At 39.8% G+C, this 24,138-nt stretch overlaps 1 protein-coding gene across 2 annotated transcripts in view; it reads right to left on the bottom strand.

Moving 5' to 3' along the window:
* Window positions 1-8,644: 8,644 nt before the first annotated feature.
* LOC124605411 (probable elongator complex protein 2) overlaps window positions 8,645-24,138 on the bottom strand; it is an 85,607-nt gene continuing 70,113 nt past the window's right edge. For both annotated transcript variants that reach the window (XM_047137062.1, XM_047137063.1), the window contains exons 10-12: window positions 14,733-14,872; window positions 14,260-14,587; window positions 8,645-8,823 (exon numbers count right to left, since the gene is read on the bottom strand). In XM_047137062.1, coding sequence (XP_046993018.1) covers window positions 8,694-8,823; window positions 14,260-14,587; window positions 14,733-14,872 — 598 coding nt within the window. In that variant the 3' untranslated portion in view covers window positions 8,645-8,693. The remainder of the gene's footprint in view (window positions 8,824-14,259; window positions 14,588-14,732; window positions 14,873-24,138) is intronic.

Raw genomic sequence — 24,138 nt, 5'->3', positions numbered from 1 at the left:
CTTAAGACCTGTCAAGCAACAAAGTGAATGATGGTCTGTAACAACTGTGAATGGCCTTCGATAGAGATACTGTTGAAATTTGCACATGACCCAGATCACAGCAAGACATTCTCTTTCTGTAGTCGAGTAGTTTATCTTGGCTTTTGTACGTGTCCTAGAAGCATACGCTATAACCTTCTCTTTTCCATCCAAAATTTGCACCAGAACAGCACCAATCCCATACCCACTGGCATCTGTGTCGTTCTGTAGGTGCTCTCTCGCCATACAGACCAAGTACAGGGTCAGTCATCAGAGCTTTTCGCAGCTCATCGAAAGAATGTTGCTGAGCACCACCCCAGATATATTTAGCATTGGCTTTTATTAACTCTTGGAGTGGCCTGGCTTTGATACAAAGTATTGAGAACATAATCTGAGGAAGTTTCTCACATCTCTAATACTTTTAGGGACAGGAAATTCTATCATAGACCTCACCTTTTCTGGGTCTGGCTGCACACCTTTGTTTGACACAAGGTGTCCAAGCATTTTGATTTCTTTTGCTCCAAAGAGACACTTCCTCAGATGAAGTTCCTGTCCGCCTTGTTGGAGACACTTCAGAACAGCCTTCAGTCTTTTTAAGTCTTTTTATGTGTTCATCAAATGTCTCTGAGAACACTATGTCACGATCAGCCTCTTGTACTTTGATTTGCCAGTATCCTGAGTACATTTCCATGGCTGAGAAAAACTTAGCCCCCTCCAGACAATATAGTGTATCGTCAATTCGTGGAAGAGGGCAAACGTCCTTTTTAGTTATCTTATTAAGCTTCCTGTAATCAACACAAAAGCGCCAACTGCCATTCTTCTTCCTGACGAAAACCACTGGTGACAACCATGAGCTCTGCAAAGGCTGAATGATGTCATTCTTCATCATTTTCGTAGTGATCGAGTGGAGGATTTTTCTCTTCGGTGGCCTCACCTCCAAGGAAGGTCACACCCTTTAGTTTTCCAGGTTGCAGCAGCTAGGTGATTGGCTGGAGCTTCTAAACGGCGATGGAGACCTTGATCGGCATGTTGGGGAGCATCCTCTCCAGCGGCTGGCTTGCAGAAGTGGTGACCTACGTCATCTTGCACCGACATCTTCTTGTTCATCTTCGTCGTCCCGGAGTTGGGGGTCAGGTAAGATCGGCCTGCTGTCTTCTGGCGTGGGCGTCATCAAATATCCGCCGCCTTTTTTGACAATAGCGCACCACATATCCTTGTCGTCCGCAGTGGAAACATACTGGTTGATTATCCTGGGTCGTCCAGATGTCAGTCTTCCTTGGTGCCCAAACAGGTTCCTCATGCAGCATTGTAGGACCGTAACTTCACCTGGGTCTTGAATTTTTTCACCGTTTTAAAGGGAAATGACGGACGAGAGTTGGGTTCAATGTCTGTTCCACTTCCTCCGTTATGACCTCTTAAAGTGTCTCAGTTTTTTGCTCGCCATCCAATCCAAGTGCTTTCTGAATTTCCTCTCTCACTGTCTTATGAAGATCACTTGTGAAATCAGTTCCTTCCTCCATCACAGACATCAATACAATGTTTGGAAGCCGTTCAGACTTGTTGCGTGTAATTCTTTTTTGATGCTTTGTCTCGATATATCGGCACCATTTTATACTGTTGTCTGCTGTCAAAACCTCCTTCAGGAGTAGAGCTTGATACATGATCTCAGCAACACCCTTCATGAGGTGTGCAACCTTATCTTCCTCCTTCATTCTAGGATCCAGTATTTTACTCAGCGCCAAGACATCTTGAATGTAGGATGCTGTAGTTTCTCTTGGACACTGTGCCCTGCACTTTAATTTATCTTCAGCCTTGCATTTCTGTCATCGGGTGTCGCCGAAATACTTGGGCAGTTCCGCCTGGAATACTTCCCAGTTTGTGAACTTTTCCTTGTTGGTCTCATGCCATTGCTTGGCAGTGCTCTCCAAGTACGAAAACACATTAGCCAAACGCACGGTGTCATCCCATTTGTTAAATTTGGCTACACACTCATATACCTTCAGCCACTTGTTTGGATCTTGGCCATCGTCACCAGAGGACCCGGAAGGATTTCTCATGTGGTGGCACACAGTTGCTGTCATTGTAAAATGTCCTCTTCTTCTTCTGCCTCCGATAGATTTTGATCTGTTGAATATGGCTCGAACTCGGGTTTCTCGCCACGTAAACAGCAGCTCTGTTGTGGCCTGATGGGAGCCACTGTGTCGTCGATAATGTGCGCTATCACAAGTTCCAATACCCAGCGCCTCCACCAGAATAATGTCACGTAGAAGAAGGTGTAATTAGATGAATGACAAACACTAACTTCACTTAATGAAGGTTTATTCAGCACTTGCACATACAAGAGAGCAGAGTGAACTGCCTCCGGCCAGAACACATACGGTATATACACAGTTACAGAACATTCCAGTACAATGATTCTTGACATTTGTGGATATTTCTAGATTGTACTCGAACCGAATATAGAAATCAAAATTTTACAATTCAGGTGAGTTTTGAACACACGACCCTCCACGCAACGGCCTAGTATCACAACCACGGTGACTGTGCTGCTCAGCTTCTTCTGCAACAATATTATTTTGAAAATACTGCTGTGAATTCATTTTATGTACTTTACATACATATTGTGGAGAACTTTGTGGTTCATTTGTAATGAATAATGAGGAAATGGATACTGTTTTGAACTAACAAACACGCATTTCACTTGAAGCTACTTTATAGATACATACTGTCTTCATATGCTATTTCCCATGATTTCAATGGTACTGGTCAAGGAAAATGGAGTTAGTGATACACAATGAATGTTCAAAAATGGTTCAAATGGCTCTGAGCAGTATGGGACTCAACCGCTGAGGTCATTAGTCCCCTAGAACTTAGAACTAGTTAAACCTAACTAACCTAAGGACATCACAAACATCCATGCCCGAGGCAGGACTCAAACCTGTGACCGTAGCGGTCTTGCGGTTCCAGACTGCAGCGCCTTTAACCGCACGGCCACTTCGGCCGGCAAACAATGAATGTGATGAATATTACTTTAAACTATTGTTTTTGCCATCAAACTGTTGAGGGTCTGGCAGACTTTTACGAAGAAGTCGTTGGGATGTGTCGACATAATGGCTCAAACATTCACACGTGAAAGAGTCCTACATTGTGTACACTACTACGAAAAGTGATTTTAACTGAACTGAGTGTACATACCCTATGATGTTACTGTAAATATCCTATTGATAAAACATGAATTGTTTATGCTTTAGGGTACACATACAGAATCAATGCAAAGGAATATTCAATAATATGTTGAAAAATATGTCCGAGTGATTTAAGTCACAGTCGTTTGTGAACCCATTTAGTCAATACTCTTGTCAGCTTCACACATTCTTACAACGTTGTATTCATGAACAGTTCACTGTTCACATATTGTAAGTATCAGGATGACTAGGATGACTAGAGAGTTTTGTGGCGTATCATGTTATTTTATTACACTTGTATTTCACATTTACTGTGGTGAAGGCACATAGCGTCAGTGGCATACTTGTAAACTTTTATTTAAACTCATTTGTTTGATGAGAGATGCACTTGTATACACAATTTCACTTTTATTGTGCTTTGAGATATACATAATTGCAACACTTATGTGAATTATTTATGATAGGTCACAGAGGTGTTGACATGCAAATTTACTAATCACACCATGACATGTACACTTACAGCATGTTATGTTAAAAGAATATTTGTATTACAAGCACAATTGATGCCATTTACACAGAATTTGTAAATGAATATGAAAGGAGGGTTACTTTGGATGAGACATGGTATAGGATAATTATCGTCTCACTGTAATGTAACATTGTTAGATCAGAAAAGGAGATGGTTGAACAGAATTTGATACATCAGACTGGATTACTAACTGTTAATTGTATGAATTAGAACACTAAACATATCAATCTGTCATTATATTAAAATTTTTTACATATCAATGTGGGGAATTATTGAACAAAACCATGTGCCTGCAGTGTTTCCTTCTACTCAACAAAAGATTTTTATTATTTAATATTTTGATGTTTTATGAATTATGCACTAATTTGCAGAGAGAGCAAGTGTAATGTCAAAATGTGTGTGTGTCTCTATATATATAAACAGAAAGTAATTTATGTCAACAAAAACACAAACTAATTATCATGCTACCTATACACTGTTTTAACTTGCATTCTATGATGGAGGAGATATTTGAGAATGTACGTGTTACCCACATATGACTTTTAGGGTAGTGAAGCACCCGTATTGGTAAAATTGAAAAAACTTATCTTAGGAACCTACTGTTTATGAAACCATATTTGCACAATGTTAATGAAGCTAGAACTATTTAATATCATGTTTCCTGTTCTGTTTCTTTGTACACTATGATGTGTATGTGGGACTGGTGAATAGTGACTAAAAATCAATTGTATGCATATGCAGAAATTACTGAACACAGTCTGTGTGCCTGGGAGCACCATAGGAATATAAAGAGGCTGGAAGGAGGTGTTACCACAAATGGAGTGGGATTTTCTCAAGCACAGGCACAAACATATAACATTAAAGACAGTATATATTTTACATCTTTATGTAACTGATTCTTTTATTTCTTTTTCAAATAATGTGGAAGTGGACAATGGTTGAATCTGAATCATTTTACTAAGCTATGCTTTGCATATATACTTATAGTAATTGCATACCAGATCTGCTAAAGTCATTGTTACAGCTAATGTTCACTGAACTCTGAAAGTCAACTTCACACTGTACTGAATGGTAGCTTTCAGAGGATTATTCCTTTATACTATGTTTCTAGCAATTGATTGCAGTTTGATTTTTTGCAGAGCGTTGTATCTGATTTTCTGCTTCCTGAAGGCCATAAACCCAACCATCCAGAACACATCATTGTGGCCGGTTACTGTGCCCCCACTGAAAGACTCTCTGCTCTTGTAGACCAACACCTTTAACCTATTATCCGGAACCTAGCCTCCTATATGAAAGATACCAACTATTTCCTCCACCGACTCTCCACAGTTCCTGTCCCTATAGCACAAGGTGGCCTGTTCGTCACTATTGATGCTACCTCCCTTTACACTAACATCCCTAATGCCCAGGGCCTTACTGCTATTGAACACTACCTTTCCCAACACTTGATGGATTCCATACCAACAACCCCATTCCCAGTAACAATGACCAACTATATTCTCACCCACAATTACTTCTGATTTGAAGGCATTACCTACTAACAAGTCCGGGGTACGGCTATGGGCACCTGCATGGCATCATCCTATGTCAACCTATTCAGGGGCCATCTAGAGGAATCCTTCCTAACAACCAGAATCCTAAACCCCTCATCTGGTTCAGATTCATTGATGACATCTTTGCAATCTGGATTGAGGGTGAGGACACCCTATCCACATTCCCTCAGAACCTCAATAGCTTATCCTCCATTTGCTTCACCTCATCCTACTCAGTCCAACAAGCCATGTTCCTGGATGTTGACCTCCATCTCAAAGATAGCTACATCAGTACCTCTGTCCATATCAAAACTACTAACCATCAGTAATACCTCCACTTCCACAACTGCCACCTGTTCCATACCAAGAAGTCCCTTCCATACACCCTAGACACCATTGGTCGTCGCATCTGCAACAACAAGTGATCCACCTCAAAATATACCAAGGGTCTCATTGAAGCCGTCACAGACTGTAATTATCCTCCCAACCTTGTACAAAAACAGATCAGCCATGCCTTATCTTTCCAGCCTCACAAAGTCTCACAGTTTGGCCACAGAGGAGCATTCCCCTCATAACTCAGTACCACGCAGTACTAGAGTAACTGAATTACACTCTCCACCAGGGTTTCAACCACCTCTCGTCATGCCATCAAATGAGAAATGCCCTGTCCACTATCCTTCCCACACCTCCCACAGTGATATTCTGCCGTCCACCAAACCTACACAAAACACTCGTCCATTCTTACACAACCCCTGCTCCCATCCCCTTACCTAATGGCTTGTATCCCTGTAAAAGACCTAGATGCAAGACCTGTCCCATACATCCTCCCACCACTACCTACACCACTTGAGTCACATGCATCACTTATCCCATCGAAGGCAGGGCTACCTGTGAAACCAGTCATGTAATCTACAAGCTACGCTACAACCACTGTGCTGCACTCTATGTGGGCACAACAACCACCAAGCTGCCTGTTCACATGAATAGCCACCAACAAACCGTGCCCAAGAAACAAGTGGACCATCCTGTTGCTGAGCATGCTGCTCAACACAACAGCCTTCATTTCAATGACTGCTTCGCACGGTGTGCCGTATTAATCTTCCCATGAACACCAGCTTTTCTGAATTGCGCAGGTGGGAACTCTCCCTGCAATATGTCCTCTGTTCCTGTAACCCTCCTGGCCTCAACCTTTGTTAGTAACTGTCCTCACCCATCCAGCCCCTTCCCTGTTCCCTTTCCAGCATTACACAGCCTTCCAGCCCTCATTCCACCAATGCACCCAGTCTTTTTACTTCTCTCCTTTACCGCTACCCCCCTCCCCTGCCCTCCATCTAACCTCCTGACTGCACCTACTTGCCCTACCCTCTTTCCACCTCATCCTGTCTGCAGCTCATGGTCTAGTGGCTAGCATTGCTACCTCTGGATCACAGGGTCCCGGGTTCGATTCCTGGCCAGGTTGGGGATTTTCTCTACCCGGGGACTGGGTGTTTGTGTTGTCCTCATCATTTCATCATCATCCTCATCATTTGTGACTGTGGCTAGATTGGACTGTGAAAAAATTAGAATTTGGAAAAACTGGGACTTTGTACAGGCACTGATGAATGCGCTGTTGAGAACCCCACAAACCAAACATCATCCACCTTATCCTTGTGCACTTTACAGTGCCACTTCACTGCCCCTATCCCTCCCTCTCCCTGTCCCAGCCTTCTCCTCACCCCCACCCAGTTGCCAGTCGCATCATGCACTGCTGCTGCTTCTCGCAATGTGGCTTCAGCTGCCAGAGGCTGCAGTCATGTGTGTGTGTGTGTGTGTGTGTGTGTGTGTGTGTGTGTGTGTGCGCGCGCGCGCGCGCGTCCTATTTTTGACAAAGGTCTTGTTGGCCAAAAGCTTATTTGTGACAGTCTTTTTGTTCATGCTTATCTACGACTCAGCATCTCCACTATGGTGAGTAGCATTTTCCCTTTTCATAATACTGATTCTCACCTACACACTCTGGGGGAGGTGGAGGGGGAGGGGCACTGAAACATAGGATTTTTATTTCACTTATCTGATCATTTTAAATCAATTTATAACACTTTCATTAATTTCATTTCTATTGAGCACACAAACATCTGTGCTCCAGTTCAACTGCTACTAGTCAATACTTGAACATAAATCATTAACAATTCTCTTTTTGTAATGCCAGAATACTGTTCCTAAGAAGTGAAACTAACTTTTCTTTTCTATTTATGCAAAAAACTCGTGTACATATTAGGAACATTTTCCAGATAATAACTCTCAGGATATAAGTGACATTGTAAAATGCATTGTTAGCAAATGTATCATGTAAATGTAACAGTGTGGGAGGACTGAACTAATATCTAGTTTCTTACTGTCAGTCTGTAAACCCTGACAAGTTTTTGATTGTAATCTTAAAATTTTCTGTTTGTAATAATGAATGACATCACCTGTAATTATTAGAACAATATATATGCACAGGCAAATCAGCCATGGAGGGCTAGTTTTGCTACAGATTTTGACGGTGACAGTTTTGTGACAGTTCTGTAACAGTTTTTGTGCAATAAACACATAATTGTGAAAGTGAAACTGTGTGTCAACCCAATTACTTAACTTTTCTCTTGGCATACCAAATCATCAGCCATGCCGTCAAGAGCTCAGGAGCTTCCAGCAAATTTGGTGGAGCAGATATGCAATGCATAACTCTTTTCACAACCATTCCAGTATCAGAGTTTGGCAAAAAGTGAAGATGAGCATTTTCTGCTAATTGTTATATCCAGAATAGCCCCATATTATTTCAACCAGCCATTTGGGGACCCTCATATCAACTGAATAGCACCATGTTATGACCCCACCCACGCTCCCAGAGTGCACAGCCTACCATTCCAAAGCAGTCACTAGTGTAGCTGATGGTGTGCAACACATCTACACAGTCTGCAGTGGATTGACCAGGTCCTTACATGTAAATCTCACTTTATTGTGAAGTGTGTATAAAAAGGAAGATTCAGATTTAAAGCCCATCGATGATGAGGCACAGAGCCCAACCTCGAATTTGGACTGGTTTTAAAGGAAATAGGCTGCATCTTTTTCAAAAGAACTACTCCAGCATTTCCCATAACCAACTAAGGGAATCTACAGAAAACATGGCAAAAAAGTATTATCAACATCTGAAGATAAGGAGCCAAAATGGTTTTTTTGCATTAAAACTTGAGGAAATGGAAAAAAAAAAATGTTAAAGACCAGTGACAGAGAAAACTGTAAAACTGAATTAAAATGGCAAAATAGTACAGGTATACTGCTATATTGCTGCAAACAGAAAAGAGGATTGGGGAGAAGGATGCATAGGAGGAGTGAGAAAGGAGGAGAGAGGGAAAGAAAGAGAGTGATATAAAAAATATGTATTTCAAAATCCATAGGCAATGAATAAAAATTTTAATTAAGATCTACAAGCTGAATCCTTACAATGTGGTCAGCACCACAACTAGCTAGTTGTAGCCTAGGTGATTCTTCATTCTCCACTGGTCTAAAAGCCACTCTTTTCACTGTAAGATGATGAGCAGAACTATACTCAAATTAAGGCAAAACATTAACATGTTCATGAAAAAAATGTTTTCAATACATTACACATACACTCATCCTAAAGAAGAATTTAAGCCTTTTGACTCAAAAGTTAAATTCAAAAATTTATTAAGAGACAGTTGATTTCTCGTCAAGCCATTCATTCCAGCCACTAATTAAGAGACTAATGATTATGCTACCTTCGCACGGTCAAAATACCGCGGCTCTTTAAAAATCCGATCAGTGAGCAGGCCAGACCTCAAAATATTTTCAAGAGGACATGTTTTTGATAAACAGGCGGAAATCAATTTTGCCTAGTTCCTTATAATAAGTTTACAAGGTAAAAATTTTATAGAAATACTCAAAGTAACATGCATTTTAACATATATTTATATAACTCTCAAAATTAGATATAGTGTTTAAAATCTGGCCTTGGCAAAGGAATTATCTACAGCAGTCATATGCCGGAAATGAATGAGGCCCATGTAAGATTTATGCTTTTCTTAAACGGATTGCTATTGCTCTCTATTTCCTCGAGATGCGCCTATCTTCAGAGACAAAACTTTCATTTATAAATTAATGTGATTGTACTTCTGAAAACAATTATCAAACAGAAAACATTCTGCTCCATAAGCTTTCAATGTAGGTCTTCACTGAAAATCCTCATCCTTATTCACTTCCACCAAAAGATGAGAAGATCTCATTCTTAACTGAAACTGAAAATCCTCATCCCTATTCACTTCCACCAAAAGATGAGAAGATCTCATTCTTAAATGAAACTATTTAAATGTTGGTCAATATCCAATATAGGAACATAAAATTTCCTTTATCATATCCTTTCTTTAAAATTAAATTTTATTTTATTCGCTGCTCCACTAAATGTATCTTTTACCATTTTCATTTCCTACCCTTTCCTAGAAATGCAAAAGCTAGATGTCAAGACTATAGAAGGATTTAATGTGTTTGTTTTAGTACTTACTGATCAGTATATTAAGTTCAATCACTCAAAGCCCCCATAGCATATTACTTAAAAAAAAAAAAAAAAAAAAAAAAAAAAAAAAAAAAAAAAAAAAATTCACGGTATCAAACCCACATACTTTTTCGGCTTCTAGACAACATCCTGCTTGTCACCGAAAATGTTAATCTTGCTTTCTTCAAAGTTTCCAATGACAATATTATTGAAAGGATAGACTGCTACTCATGACATAGCGACAATGTTGAGTTGCAAACAGATAGTGTGTTTCTTGTCTAATTCAGATGGAAGGTCTTTTTGGCCAAAAGCTTACTTGTTTGACAGTCTTTTTGTTGTGCCTATCAACAACTCAACTATATGGTAACAATCCATCCTTTTCATAATATAGTCAATATTCCATCCTGGACCTTCAAAAACCACACTTTGGACCTGATTCTTTCATAAGCACTTCACTCAGACCGGTCAATACTTAGATCTGACCTTTCAGCTTCTCTCCTCCCTTTCCACTCCATTCTGCATTGTCACTCCCTTTCAGCTTTGGCTAAGTGAGCATCATGCTTTTGTCATGGAAGAGTATATTCGTAATGGCGTTTCTGTGAGTAGAAGTCAGTGGGCATTTCGCATTCGGTTCAAATGTGACTGACATTCTGTTCCTCGTAGAAAAACTATTCAATTTTGGGTATCAGAATTTAGAGAATCAGGTCCTGCACTGATAAGAAAATCTACTGGCTGACCTCGGACAGTAACACTGCTGGAAAATGTGGTGAGTGTGAGAGTGTCCATCCATCAATCTCCAAAGAGTTCAGCACTAAAACATGCAGCTGTCCTGAGATTGTCATATAAAGGAGTTTAAGAAGAATCCTGCACAAAGATTGTCACAAGCACTTCTAGAAATTTTGTGAGAGTTGTTTCCTAGATGGCTGCTCATGAGGAGACATCACCTGGCCCCAAAGTCACTCAATTTATCACCCTGTAATTTTTTCCTTTGGGGACACTTCAAGATTCAAGTGTACAAACGTTGCCCCCACAACCCTGAAAGTGCTTAAAGCCCTTATTACTCAAAGCACCTAAACCATAGACCTATGCACCACCACCCTTATCTGTAACTACAGGCTGATTCACGTAGGCCTATTACACCATCCAAGTGGGATATACCCTGCATGCATGTGCAGTAGACAGTGATAACACGTGAAACACAAACAGAACTGTCTGATCTCTTCTAAAGTCATTCGTTCTACCACACGAAACACAGGGGGGACCATGTGACATATTGGAACGTCATCTGTTCGAATTATTTACATGACTCAAGGTGCCTATTCCATAAGAAAATGTTTATCCTTATTTATTAAGAAATTGTTATTCTCTTATGTAGGTTACTACTGTTCTGAATTACAGACATAACAGTTAATTTCATATTTATACAGCATTATGCATATGGAGGATCCACTTGTATTTGGAGCTATTACCCTGGTAGTGACAGTAATTCTTCGGATTAGGGCATAACAATGCTGAGTTCAATCCTGGCTGAAAAGAAGGGACAAAGGCAGGGGATTATATTCACTGCTTGTGAAAGAACTGAGGCTCAAAGATCCACATGAATTTTGGAGCTTCGTGAGGATGGACATGGATTGTTTCGAGAAGCTGCTGTCTATGATAGAAGATGGAATTAGCAAGTGTGACACAGTCATGAGGGAGGCTGCCTCACATTCTCAAAAGTAAGAATTAAATCATATGTCTGTATGTCTTGTGATTATACCAGCCTAGCTCACAAACAAAATACCGGTAAACGCCCTGTTATTTTGCAGGCTGGATGTAACATTACATTTCATGGTGACTGGGGAATCTTTTAAGAGTCTGGCTTTTAGCCACGGAATAGCACAGCCCACCATTTCAAAAGTTGTTGTGGATACACAAACTGCAATTTGCAACACTTTAAATGACCAATACTTAAAGGTGTACTTGTGTTATTTTTCCAAGTTTGGACTATGTATGTGCTACTAAGAGTTTTGCAGTCCTTGTCTGTCGCACTGGACCAAACTGCAAGAACCTTCTCCTTTTCTTTGCCAGTTTCTCTTTTCTGGCATTCTGAAATCAGGCAAGAGATGCAGTCAAATCAAACCTGAACTTTCGTAAACTAAGGCATTATGATACAAACCGATAATCACCGTATAATGCATATTACTCAGAAAGAAAAGATTTCTGACTACCTTATTATCATACAATGGGTCATACATTCATCTTTCCCCGCTGTACGCCTGATTTAAGATGCTTAATGCCTCTTTGCTCCAATTCATTTCTAGAATATGAAGCTATCAATGGAAAAAGTCCTTTCACAAATAGCTAGTATAAAAGAGTCTACTGCAAAAAAAGTTTCTTTTCTGCATTTATGAAACCTGCTAACTGAAAAAAAAAGTGTGGAAAATCCCCAACATGAAAAATCCCCAACACGAAAATCTGAAATCAGCCACTAGCCACCTAACACTAGCCGCCTAACATTAACCAAACAACACGCAGAAACCACTGTGGTACACCCTTCTGCATGTGTGCGAGTTATCGCTGCCTACTGCACATGCATGGACTGATGGCAGTTTAGAACTGCTTTCTATTCTGGCGCGGATAATGTCTGCTAATTTTCGTAGTTACACCCGTTCTACCACTAGATGGTCGTCCCGCCAGACCAGTACCATTTACAGCGGATTGTCATGTAATACCCGCTTAAAGGTACACCTGCTCAACAAGTGGCTGAAATTCCACTGGAAATGCCATGAAGAAAGGCTTCGCCAATCTGTCAACAATGGAGTACGCTATTTACCAGACGAAGTTTTAAAATGGAGTACGCTATTTACCAGACGAAGTTTTAAAAACCAGCTATTGTAATATGGCATAGTATTTGTTGTTCACAAATAAAAGTATTTTCTCTGGTGGACCCTGTACTTGCCTGTCTGCTGTTCAATGCCTTTTTGTGTTGAGTACTGGTCTCTCTGTATGAAGATATTTATATCTCACTCTAGATTAGCTGCAGCCATTTCTTAAACATTTACTTTCTTCTCATCTTCATCATACACCCCCCCCCCCCCCCCGGTCTCTATCTTTTCTTCTCTTTTTTCAGTTTCAAATCTTTAGTCTGCATTTGCAAACTGTGATTTATTCTGAATTTATTTGTTATCTTTGACTTACTCATTATCAGTACCTCATTGAATGTGGATTCAATAAAGGAATAAAGGCAACAATAGCATTTCCCAGTCTCGACGGACTGTTTGAAAAATAATTCACTTCTTAATTAGTTTTGAAGGATTTCTGAATACAGAAACGAGTACAGGGAGATCTATGATAATGTGATACTGCAAGTGTCAATCTTAGCGTCTATGTTGTTCATCCTGTATTTCCAGAATGTTCGCTACTGTATAGATGGAGTTATTTTCTGCAAATGCCATTAAATTAGCCTGTCAATCCTGAGCAATGTGAAGGAAATACTGTGCAATAATTTTGATAAGGAGATTGAACAAACCCCAAGTAAATATGAAGTGTGTGTGTTCCACCTGCAGCCTGCAATTAACTGCATATAAGCTTTGATAGTGTCGATGATATGACATCTGTACAAAAATCTCGTAAGTCACCATTGTCCAATCTCTGTCATTTAAGCAGCACTGCAAGAATGTGTAAAAGAAATTCAACTCCAAAGCACTCCTCGATAAGTTAACAAGAAGCCAACTATAGTATTGATGTAAATAATCTTACGTTCCTCTACCATTCTGCTGGCACATTCCACCAAAGAATGCTGTGATCTCCTATGGAGAAAACTATATCCCAGCAACTAAGATTCATGAGCAATTGAATAAGGCCATTAAATCTGGCAACTGATCTTTCACGTCAACTCTATCCAGATCTTGTCTGTATTGTCAAATACTGAAGCACAAGACTTAAAAAGGAAAGCAGTTAAGACAGCTATTTTCCAAAAGATCATATCCTACAAATGTTTGATTTAGTATAGCTTTTCAAAACGCACACCGAACGAATTTCAAATCTTACCAACACAAATGATCTGTAATGCAATGACTGGAAACCTCCAGCATTTCTGTGAAATAGCAAGAATAATGGAAATAAAAACATTATAAAAACCCGTCTTCTTCTCTCTCTCTCTCTTTCTTTTCTTTTCTTTTTATTTCTTTTGTTCCTTAAATCCCTTACTTTACCCTATTTCTGGTGAAGCAATCTTCAAAAATTCTAAATACTTAAGATCCACCAAAGTACTTTAATTTCTATGTCAGTCAGTCCTACTCCAGTTTTTTCCTAAGGCACAGTATGTAAGCACAGTTAATGCTTTACTATTTTAAATTTTCATCAAACATACACACACACACACACACACACACACACACACACACTTCAGGGTTTCAACTGACTTTTTTTTCTATGTAACAAGTTCACAAATAAATACAACACAATAAATTTAAGAGAAAAGGATACTTATTACCTAAAATCAAGCACTTGGTCCATTCAGAAAGATTCCATTCATATATCATTATTATTCCAGAATCAAGTCCCACAGCCAGAACATGAGCATTTTCATCAGTGGGTAAATGAGGTGCAAATGCCAGTGCAGTTACTGACTGTCCTTTCAGCTCCAAAGGCACTGTCCTGCTTTCCCCTTTTACATTCCAAATAGCCACTTTGCCATCACGGGATCCAGTTGCAAAGTGAGATGAATCATGAGTCCAGGCACAGCACCATATAATGCGAGTATGTATGCCTGACTTTTTATCTGATCCAACAACTAATTCATATCTTTCGCTGTCTGGAAAATATTTTCACAAAGTTATTATAATACAGAATTATTATAAAACCAGGAAAAGAAATTATTTCAATAAAATAACTTCAATCAGAATTCCAAGTCAAGCAACATATTAATCATCGTATAATAATACAGATCATCATCTTACTGGCAGTTCGCTGAAACAAGCCCCAACGTCTGTCTCGTGACACGGATAGTAAGTACACACCATCAGGAGAAAAGGCCAACTGTGTCACAGTCAACTGGTGAAAAGTGAGCTTCTGATACTGCTGCCACGAGTCCACTTGCCTAAAGAAGATTTGAAGGGCTAGTGACATCTGCTAACTGAAAAACGTAACTGTAGCTGACTACAACTATTGCAAATACACTGATCAACTAGAACATTTTGACCACTGACACGCTATCAATATAAACCCATTCCAAGGAATAGCAGTCACCTGGCGAGGAATGACTATTCATCAGACACATGCATGGAGCACACAGTATCAGTAAGCATGCTGTCCCTGTGTAGAATGGGAAAGGTGTGTCGTCTATCCGAGTTTGACCAAGGGAAGATCACAAAGGCCTGGAGGCTTGGCATGAGCATTTCAGAAACTGCATGAACTGTCGGGTGTTCAAGAAGTGCTTTGGGGATACCTTTAATAAGTGACACAACCAAAGAGAAACAATGTCCAAACGTCGTGGGGTTGGCGGCCACCACTCATTAAAGATGTTGGATGTCGTAGGCTGGGCAGACTGCTAAAACAGGACAGGTGGTGAACTGTGGTAGAACTAACATCAGACTTTAATCCTGGGCAGAGTACAAGTGTGTCTGAACACACAGTGCACCAAACACTCCTAATGATGGGCCTCTGCACCCGAAGACCCATGCAAGTGCCAAAGTTAACACCACGACATCGGCAACTATGTCTAAAATGGGCAAATGATCATCAGCACAAGACATTGGTGTAGTGGCAGAGCTCTGCATGGTCTGATGGTCTGATGAATTCTGATACAGTTTTCATCAGTCTGATGGGAGAGCACGAATCTGCTGTCTTCCAGGAGAACAGCCCCTTGACACTTCTACTGCGGGTTGGAGACAAGCTAGTGGGTGCTCCTGTATGCTCTGGGGAACATTTATAAGGGCATTCATGGGTCCAGTGGAGCTCATGCAAGGCACCATTACCACCAAGGAGTGTCATACACTGGTTGCAGACCACATACACCCCTTCATGACGATAATGTTTTCTGATGGCAGTGGCATTTTTCAACAAGATAATTTGCCATGACACAAGGCCACGAGTGATGGAGTGGTTCGAGAATCACATTGGTGAGTTCCAATTGACGTGCTGGCCCCCCAACTTGCCGGATCTGAACCCGATCAGACAAACATGTGATGTGACTGAATGTGGCATTACAGCTCATCGTTCCTGTTCACTGTAATTTATGGGAATTAGGTGACTTGTGTGTGCACACGTGATGAAAACTCCTCTAGTAACCTACCAAGACCTCACTGCTTCCATGCCATGATGCATCACTGCTGTTATTCCTGCCAAAGGTGAACATACTAGCTATTCGTAGGTGGTCATAATGTTCTGGCTGACCAGTGTATTAACATTAAATAATACAAAACTGGTTGTAATTATGTCAAACATCACCAACATTTATGTTTGTTCAGTAAATGAATAAAAAGAACAGCAACTATCCAATACTAACATTATATCAACAAATTGAATAATTTGAGGAAAACAACTTTGGAAACAATCATCAACGTTGTTGCTTAACTATACCTAAATATGTGTGTTTCTTTCTGACCTCCCCTTACCACAAACTTTTCTCTCTTCCCTTTTTTCTTCCTTTCAACTACAAATGAGTGCACTGTTTTCGTTTTTCCTGCCTCAGTCCCATTCTCTCTTACCAAGAAATTTTTCTCATCCTCTCTTATCTAGTCATTCTCAGGCAACACTGACTAAGCAATTGAGGAGCACTTTTTCAGAAATCGATAAATTCAAAATGTACTTTACTGAGGAAACACATTTTTTTTAAATATCACACTGAAGTAGTAATTACATAAATGAGATAATTTAATATTTGCACTACTTTCGTAAGCACGATTCTGGCTGTGCATTTGAATTTCCTAAAATTATCATTCTAAAGTTTCCAAGTTTTTTCAGAAGTTGATACATGCAAAGATGGAGGCTAAAATTTTGGTTAATGTACACATTGAAAGCAATTTTTTCATACTTGTTTTTATCTTTAACATTAATTACAAAGAAAGTTACTTTACTGTTCATTTTGCATAGAAAAACAATAATGCATTACAATGTCACACCTTAGTATCACACTTTTTCCTTAATATTTGATAAGCTGAAGTGAAAATGGTAACAAACAATTGACATAGAACACAAAACACTGGCTACAGCAATACTGAAGTGGAAATCTATTGATCACTTTCAATAAGCTCCTTATAAAACTCTTCTGCTCCTTATGGTATATTAAAATGCCTCATAAGTTTTAGGACATCCGTATTCTTTTCTTTGCCAACCATGTTCTTCTTTTCCAGTGTGGTTGCTTTCCTCACTTCCTGGCTGCAGTTTCTGGATTTTCATACTACAAAATCTACTGGACTACATTTTAAGTGTCCGATACTGACAACAATATCTTCTTCTTAGACTTTTCATAAGTCATCAATCGCTGAGCAGTTATTTTGAAAGGTATCTTAGATCAGGTGCAATGGAGTTGAGGTCCTTTGCTTCCCAATCTTTATTTTGTATCTTGACAATGCCTTTTTGTTTCAGCATTTTATAGTACTCATTCGGTGAACACATATCTTACTTTTTTTGTAGTCTTTATCCACTCTACCAAACAGTCTGTCAAGAGGCATATAGCTGTGATCACGAATAGAAAATAAGGTACCAGCTTATTAAATTTTCTGCTTTCTTCCATGAAGATCAATGGTGTGCACACCATTGGCAGTCCCCAATAATCTGTCTTTCCTTCTGATCCTGCCCGGTAAGTCTCCCCTGACCTGGGGTTCTGGGAGACTTTTCTAAATTGTGCCCCTTTCCCTAAACATCTCCAGTTCTTTTCCTTCACCCCTCTTCCTTCCCCTTCAATTCTTCTGCCAGAAGAATGAGCAAACGGGTCTGAAAGCTTGTAAAAGTTAAATCCTTGTGTGTGTGTGTGTGTGTGTGTGTGTGTGTGTGTGTGTGTGTGTCCTGCCACCGCTTGGTGAGTAGATTTTTTTATCAATCCATTTACATTTATTATCAATAATTGATTATTTTTGTTGTTATTTTAACCACATTTGTATTTTCCTCCTTCATTACTGCATAGAACTCTTTTTGTACAATGTTTGTGCAACTAGTAGTTTATTACTAACTGATTTTTTTTCAGATTGTGTGCCTTTTTTTAATTTCAGTAGACAATTTTGCATGGTGAGCATGAATCTGTATGGGGGATTTTAAATGTCAAGTAAAGCAGTGACAGAAAATATGTTTTTACTTCAATAAAGAGCAAGTAGGAAGGCCTGACACTTCCCTTTTTTTTTTACAGAAATGTTTCCACATTTTGACTGTATTCAGTTAGGATTGTAAATATCCCCTTTCAGACTTTTTCTTTGAATAGTGTCTCTCTCTACACCTGAATGTTTTGATATCATTCCTTATAACTTGTATAACTTTCTTATCTTCAGCAGTGCTGTGGCCTGCCCTTCTATTTTCAGCTGATAACTTCCCTATTACATGAAATTTATTGGCCAAATTTGAGAGTGTTTCTTTGGGTACCTTATGTTGCTTGAAATTTTGGAGCACATACAGATACTGTCTGGTCATCTATTTTTCCTTGTACTGTCCTTTGTCAAACCAATATTCTTCCATTTTGCTTCTTTCTTGATGTTCTGCATTCTGGTGATGTGATTATCACATATTTCAGTAACAATTTATCATACTCAGTTTTGTTTAAACTATTTATGTAACAATGAAAAGCTGTGATATCAACATACGTGAGGTCTGCTTGTTCTGCATTCTTTTCTTCCTAAGGCTTTTTGGTTCACTGGTATGTCTGGTAACCCATTCCAAAGTGCATTATCTGGCATTTTGTTGTTCTTACTGCACTTCTTCTTTTGGATGATTTCACTCTCAGCCAGGAATTCTTGCAACCAATGCACTCAGTCAAATATACAACATTTTCTAAATCACTTCTATTAACCTCCATTTCATAGTTTAACAACCTACTCTTTTACTGCAAACTTCTCCTTAACACAGGTATGTTGTTGTGTAAATGACTAATTTATAATGTTGGTTCAGATGGCAAATACTTCCCTATACCGTGACCGCACCCCTCCCTCCCTCCCTCTCCACAGAAACCTCTCTCACATTATTATTGACAATGATGTCCTTGGCTGAGAGCACATACTGAGTTTTGTAAAAGCTCATTTTCAACATACAATAACAACAGCAAATGTTGCATTTCAACCAAACAATTTCAACAGGTCATGCATGACAACAAGCTTGACTTGTAACTACAAAAATCTCAATTCTGGAATACTGAGCAATTATTTGTTTTTAAATAAATGCTCAATTTTGAAGAAAATAATTCAAATGACACAGTTTCAGAGACTTTACTGGTTGTCTCATACAGGTAAGATTTTATGTACACAGACCGAATCGCTGAGTGAAAATTTGTACCAAGGCACAGAACTGAACCGGGGTCTCCCGTTTACTAGGCAGGTGCATTAGCCACTAAGCCATCTTGGCACAACAGTTCACGCTGCTTCGGCAATTCTGTTCATGTGTAAAGGGATTTAAAGTAGACTGGGGTGGCAGTGAGACTGGATCGAAGTGGGAGGCGTGCCGGGGTAATCTGTGCAGTTGTGTGAACCATTGTGCTAAAGTGGCTTAGTGGCTAGTGCACCTGCCTTGTAAGCAGGAGGCCCAGGTTTGATTCCCAGCATTGGTACAAAATTTCACGCACTTCTTCAGTCTATGTACAAAGGTGGTTTGAAAAGTTCTCTGAATTACGAGAGTCAGCACTAGTGCAACGAGTTGTTCATGTGATATTCATTGGATTGTTGCCTGTAAACACGTGCCCTGTCAGTGCTCTTGGAAGAGAGCTGTGGTGGTGACGTGGCTCTGTTGTTGTTCCCGCGAGTGATTTGCAAATAAAGAAAAAAAATCAAAATAAAAAAAAAATAAAATAAAAAAAATTAAAAAATCGAGATTTTAGCAGTGATTAAGTACTTCGTAAAGAAAGGTATGAAAGCAAATAACAATCATGCCAATTTCCAGAATACCCTGAGGGACTCTGCTTCTTCATATTCAACTGTTGCCAAGTGGAAAAATGAATTTAAATTTGGTTGGGAAAGCTTAAATGATGATTCGCACAGTGGTCGGCCAAGATGCGTGACTACTCCAGAAATCATTGTAAAAGTGCACAAAATTGTCATGGAGGATCGACGACTGAAAGTGCGTGAAATTGCTCATGCCTGCCATATGTCATCTGAAAGGGTAAATCACATTTTAACTGCAGAATTAGAAATGAAAAAATTATCTGCAAGATGATTGCCACAACTCTCGATGCTGGATCAAAAATGTGTGAGAATGGACATATCAGAACAATGTTTGGCCCGTTTTAGGAGAAACAAGCAAGATTTTTTGCGCCAGTTTGTGACCACAGAAACTTGGGTGCACTACTATACCCTAGAGCCAAAACAACAGTCAAAACAGTGGAAACATGCTGATTCTCCGCCACCAAAGAAAGCAAAGACAATTCCTTCGGCGGGAAAGGTCATGGCATCAGTTTTCTGGGATGCGAAGGGGATTCTGTTCGTAGATTATATCCCCACTGGGCAAACAATTACTGGAGAATAATATGCTAACCTCCTGGACAAATTGCAACAAAAGATATGCGAAAAAAGGCCAGGTTCAGCAAGGAAGGTTTTAAGCACTATGTGACTTTGAACATCTGAGGTCAACAGTCCCCTAGACTTAGAACTACTTAAACCTAACTAACCTAAGGACATCGCACACATCAGCAAGGAAGAAAGTCATCTTCCATCAAGACAATGTGTGTCCGCACATGTGTCGCCATGGCAAACTAAGGTATGAATTGTTGCCACAACTGCCTTATTCACCTGATATGGCTACGTCATACTTCAATTTCTTCCCAAAACTGAAAATTTTTCTTGGTGGACGAAGATTCACTTCAAACGAAGAATTGATAGCCGGAGTTGACAACTATTTTGCAGGCCCGTAGGAAACTCATTTTTCAGATGGGATCAAGGCTCTGGAACATCATTGAACTAAGTGCATTAATGTACAAGGAGACAACATTGAAAATAAAAAAATGTTTCAGTGCTGTAAGTTCATTTTTGTCTATTCTGTTCTGAGAACTTTTCAAACCATCCTCGTACACAAGAAAACGATTGTTTTCTTTTTTCAAAATATGTCACAAATGTGTGAATTTGCAATCTTCAATGATATACAACACTTCCAATACCTGTAACAGATACTGAAAAATCCAGCAGAGCTAGTTCATAGAAGTCGGTATTTTGTGCAGTTGCCATGAGTAGCCAATGACGAAAGAGTAAATAAATTATATGTTTCCAGAGATGAATTTTAGCTAACCTCTCCTTTATAGCCAAAGCACAACCTCAGATTGCCCAGATTGTTGTATATCCGAAACGAAGGCTGTCAGTAGCCAGTGACAACAACTGCTGATCTGTTAGTGCTCCTTACTTTTCTCATGGAAATTTACAATAGCCTTGTGTGTCCCAATGTAACCACAACCACAAGCTGAAATACATACGCTGTATAAAATATAAATGTCAATTATTAGTATGTTATGCAGAAAGGCAAGTTAGTCATTTCTAAAGAGGAATATCCTGTCCAAAATGCGGCACTGAAGTTTGAGAACAGTATTGACAAAGTTTCTTTCTATCATAATTATTTGTATAAGGTGCATGGATTGCACCTGTAGAATGCTTAGCTGGTTTAGTGGGATCATGAACTGCTCATTTTTCAAGGAAGAACACATGTCCAGAAGTTTCACATTTCACATATCAGTGTGTACATCTATAACATCTGTGGGGAAAAAAAATAAAATAAAATAATAATGATAATTCAGAAGGAGTGCAAAATTTCTATCTCCACTTGATGGTAGGGTGTACATCAGCAATGTAAAGACTTGAACAAACAGTAAAGTAAGTGCAACTGTGCACTCGTCATTTTAGTTGCAGTATGGAGCTATGCAAGAAGGTGATTACATGAGTAGTATACATCATTGTCTTCATATTACCCCACAGAAGACAGTGAACAGCTGCAAAATTTCCTGACTGTGGTGGAAATGAACAGATCCCCTTTTCACAATCCACCAATCTGTGTGTGTGTGTGTGTGTGTGTGTGTGTGTGTGTGTGTGTGTGTGTGTGTGTCATCCACATGGAGCAGCATAATTGCTTCAAAGTGATCTGGAGCGCTGTTGTTTTGCAATCATATTTCCTGACAAACGTTTTTTGACAATACATCCAATACAGTAGGAAGTGTGAATGTGGATTTTATGCCTAAATATGATTGTTGTGCTAGTTTACAGAGGTGTCTTCAGTGAATGTGCATTCATCAGTGAGTAGCAAAAATGTCTGAAATTGTGACTGATATACACAAGGCTGTCAATACAATTGCACAAAGGATAGACATCAACTACTATGGTGACAGCTGTTGTGTACAAACAATAGTTCAACATGTTAGAATGACACATGTGACCATATATGGCTTCCCAGTGACGTGTATCATAACATCTTCCACAGAAGCAATGGTCTGAATTGAAAGTAGATGCGCATTATCATTTCCAACACCTAACACCGGCAGAAGTGCAGACTAATTGGTAAAATATTCAAAAGGCATACCATATGAAAATTTCTCAATTTCACATTGCACAGTTTCTTCAAAAAGTAAATGAAACAAGCAAACAACATGTACTTTTCAATTCACACATCCTACAGCTTTGAAATTACCCGAGGTGCAAGCTACAGTATTTACTTACAATTTTCTTGCCTCTATTATTCTCCTTTCAACTGTTCTTTATGTCAAATGGTGTGGGTAGTTCTGTTAGGGAAACATTTCCATACACAATCATACACAAGCTTTGCTATTTCCATCACTTTTATGATATATAAACAGCAAATCAATCCTTTCACTACTTGTGTTATAACATGGTCCACAACATTACTGCACTCAGTTATAGTAAGGACAAAAAAAATGCTATTAGGCACAGCCTGTGCATCCACCTCTCACAGGCAGCTAACGTGCTGCATCAGTAATTTGGTTACTAAACACAACCTGAAGAAGCTCTCGAGTCCAACCACCTTAAATATCCACACTCTACAGCCTCAAAATTACGCATTCTCAGACAGGGGTCCCCTTTGAAAAATGACCAGTTTGCTGCTCCTTGTAAAGCAGTTTACGTAGACTGATGGAAAAAAATTGCAACCCCAAAAAATAATTAACGTAGAGTAATGAAATTTTGGGAATACATTTGTCTTTTGGTAACATAAAGGGGCGTTCAAAAAGAAATGAGCCAAAGTCTGGAATGCGCAAACCGGTGACAGGAGGGTAATATCGTGGTCTGTATTGAAGGTGTGGTTCCGAAAAGTGTGTGGAAGTTCACAGCCCATCGCTAGAGGGCACGCATGCATGTCGCGTGACTATACAGAACTAGCAGCAGCATGCATCAATCGTCCAATGCTGCCAGTCGCATTGCAAACAGTGACATGGAGGTGTCAACAGAAGAGCAAAGAGGTGTTGTTCATTTCCCGACAGCGGAGGTAGTAGGAAGAACAGACTTTCATCAACAAATGTCACAAGTGTACGGCAAACTCTGCAAGTCCCGTGCAAGGGTCAAGACATGGCACAAGTGCTTCATGGAAGGACGGGTGTCGTTAGCCAATGACGCACGGTTTGGAGCACCACACTGCATTACAGATGACATTGTCCAGCTGGTGGATGCACTCATTACACAGGACCGCCGAGTGTCAGAGAAAGCCATAGCCGTCATGGTCAGATTGAGCATCAGAAGTGTTCACACCATCATGAAGGGACGATTGCACATGCATAAAGTGTGTGCCCAACAGGTGCCCCACAGTCTTCAACCAAACCAGGAAGCATGTTGAATGGCCCACTGTCTTGCTCATCTGCAGCACTATGCTCAGGGAGGGAATGCGTTCCTGGCACGAGTAGTGTCTGGAGATGAGTCGTGGTGTCATCACTTCGAACCAGAATCAAAATGACAAAGTCTCCAGGGGAAGAATCTAGGGTCACCACCACCAAAAACGGCAAGGCCATCCACACGAGTGCAGGAAAAGTTATGCTGACATTCTTCGTTGGCCAAGATGGACCCCTGCTGATTCACTTCCTGCAGCATGGGACAACAGTGAATGCCCAGTGTTACTCCAAAACCTTGACTACCTTTTGTCAAGTAATGAAATCAAAATGACCAGGCAATCTCACCCATGGGCCATTCTGCTCCACGATAATGCAAAGCCTCATACAGCTGACACGGTCGTGGCACTCCTGCAGAAATT

The sequence above is a fragment of the Schistocerca americana genome, chromosome 3 (assembly GCF_021461395.2).
Source record: "Schistocerca americana isolate TAMUIC-IGC-003095 chromosome 3, iqSchAmer2.1, whole genome shotgun sequence".
Lineage (NCBI taxonomy): Eukaryota > Metazoa > Arthropoda > Insecta > Orthoptera > Acrididae > Schistocerca > Schistocerca americana.
The sequence above is the reverse complement of the archived record's forward strand: the minus strand, read 5'-3'. Positions and strand labels throughout refer to the sequence as shown.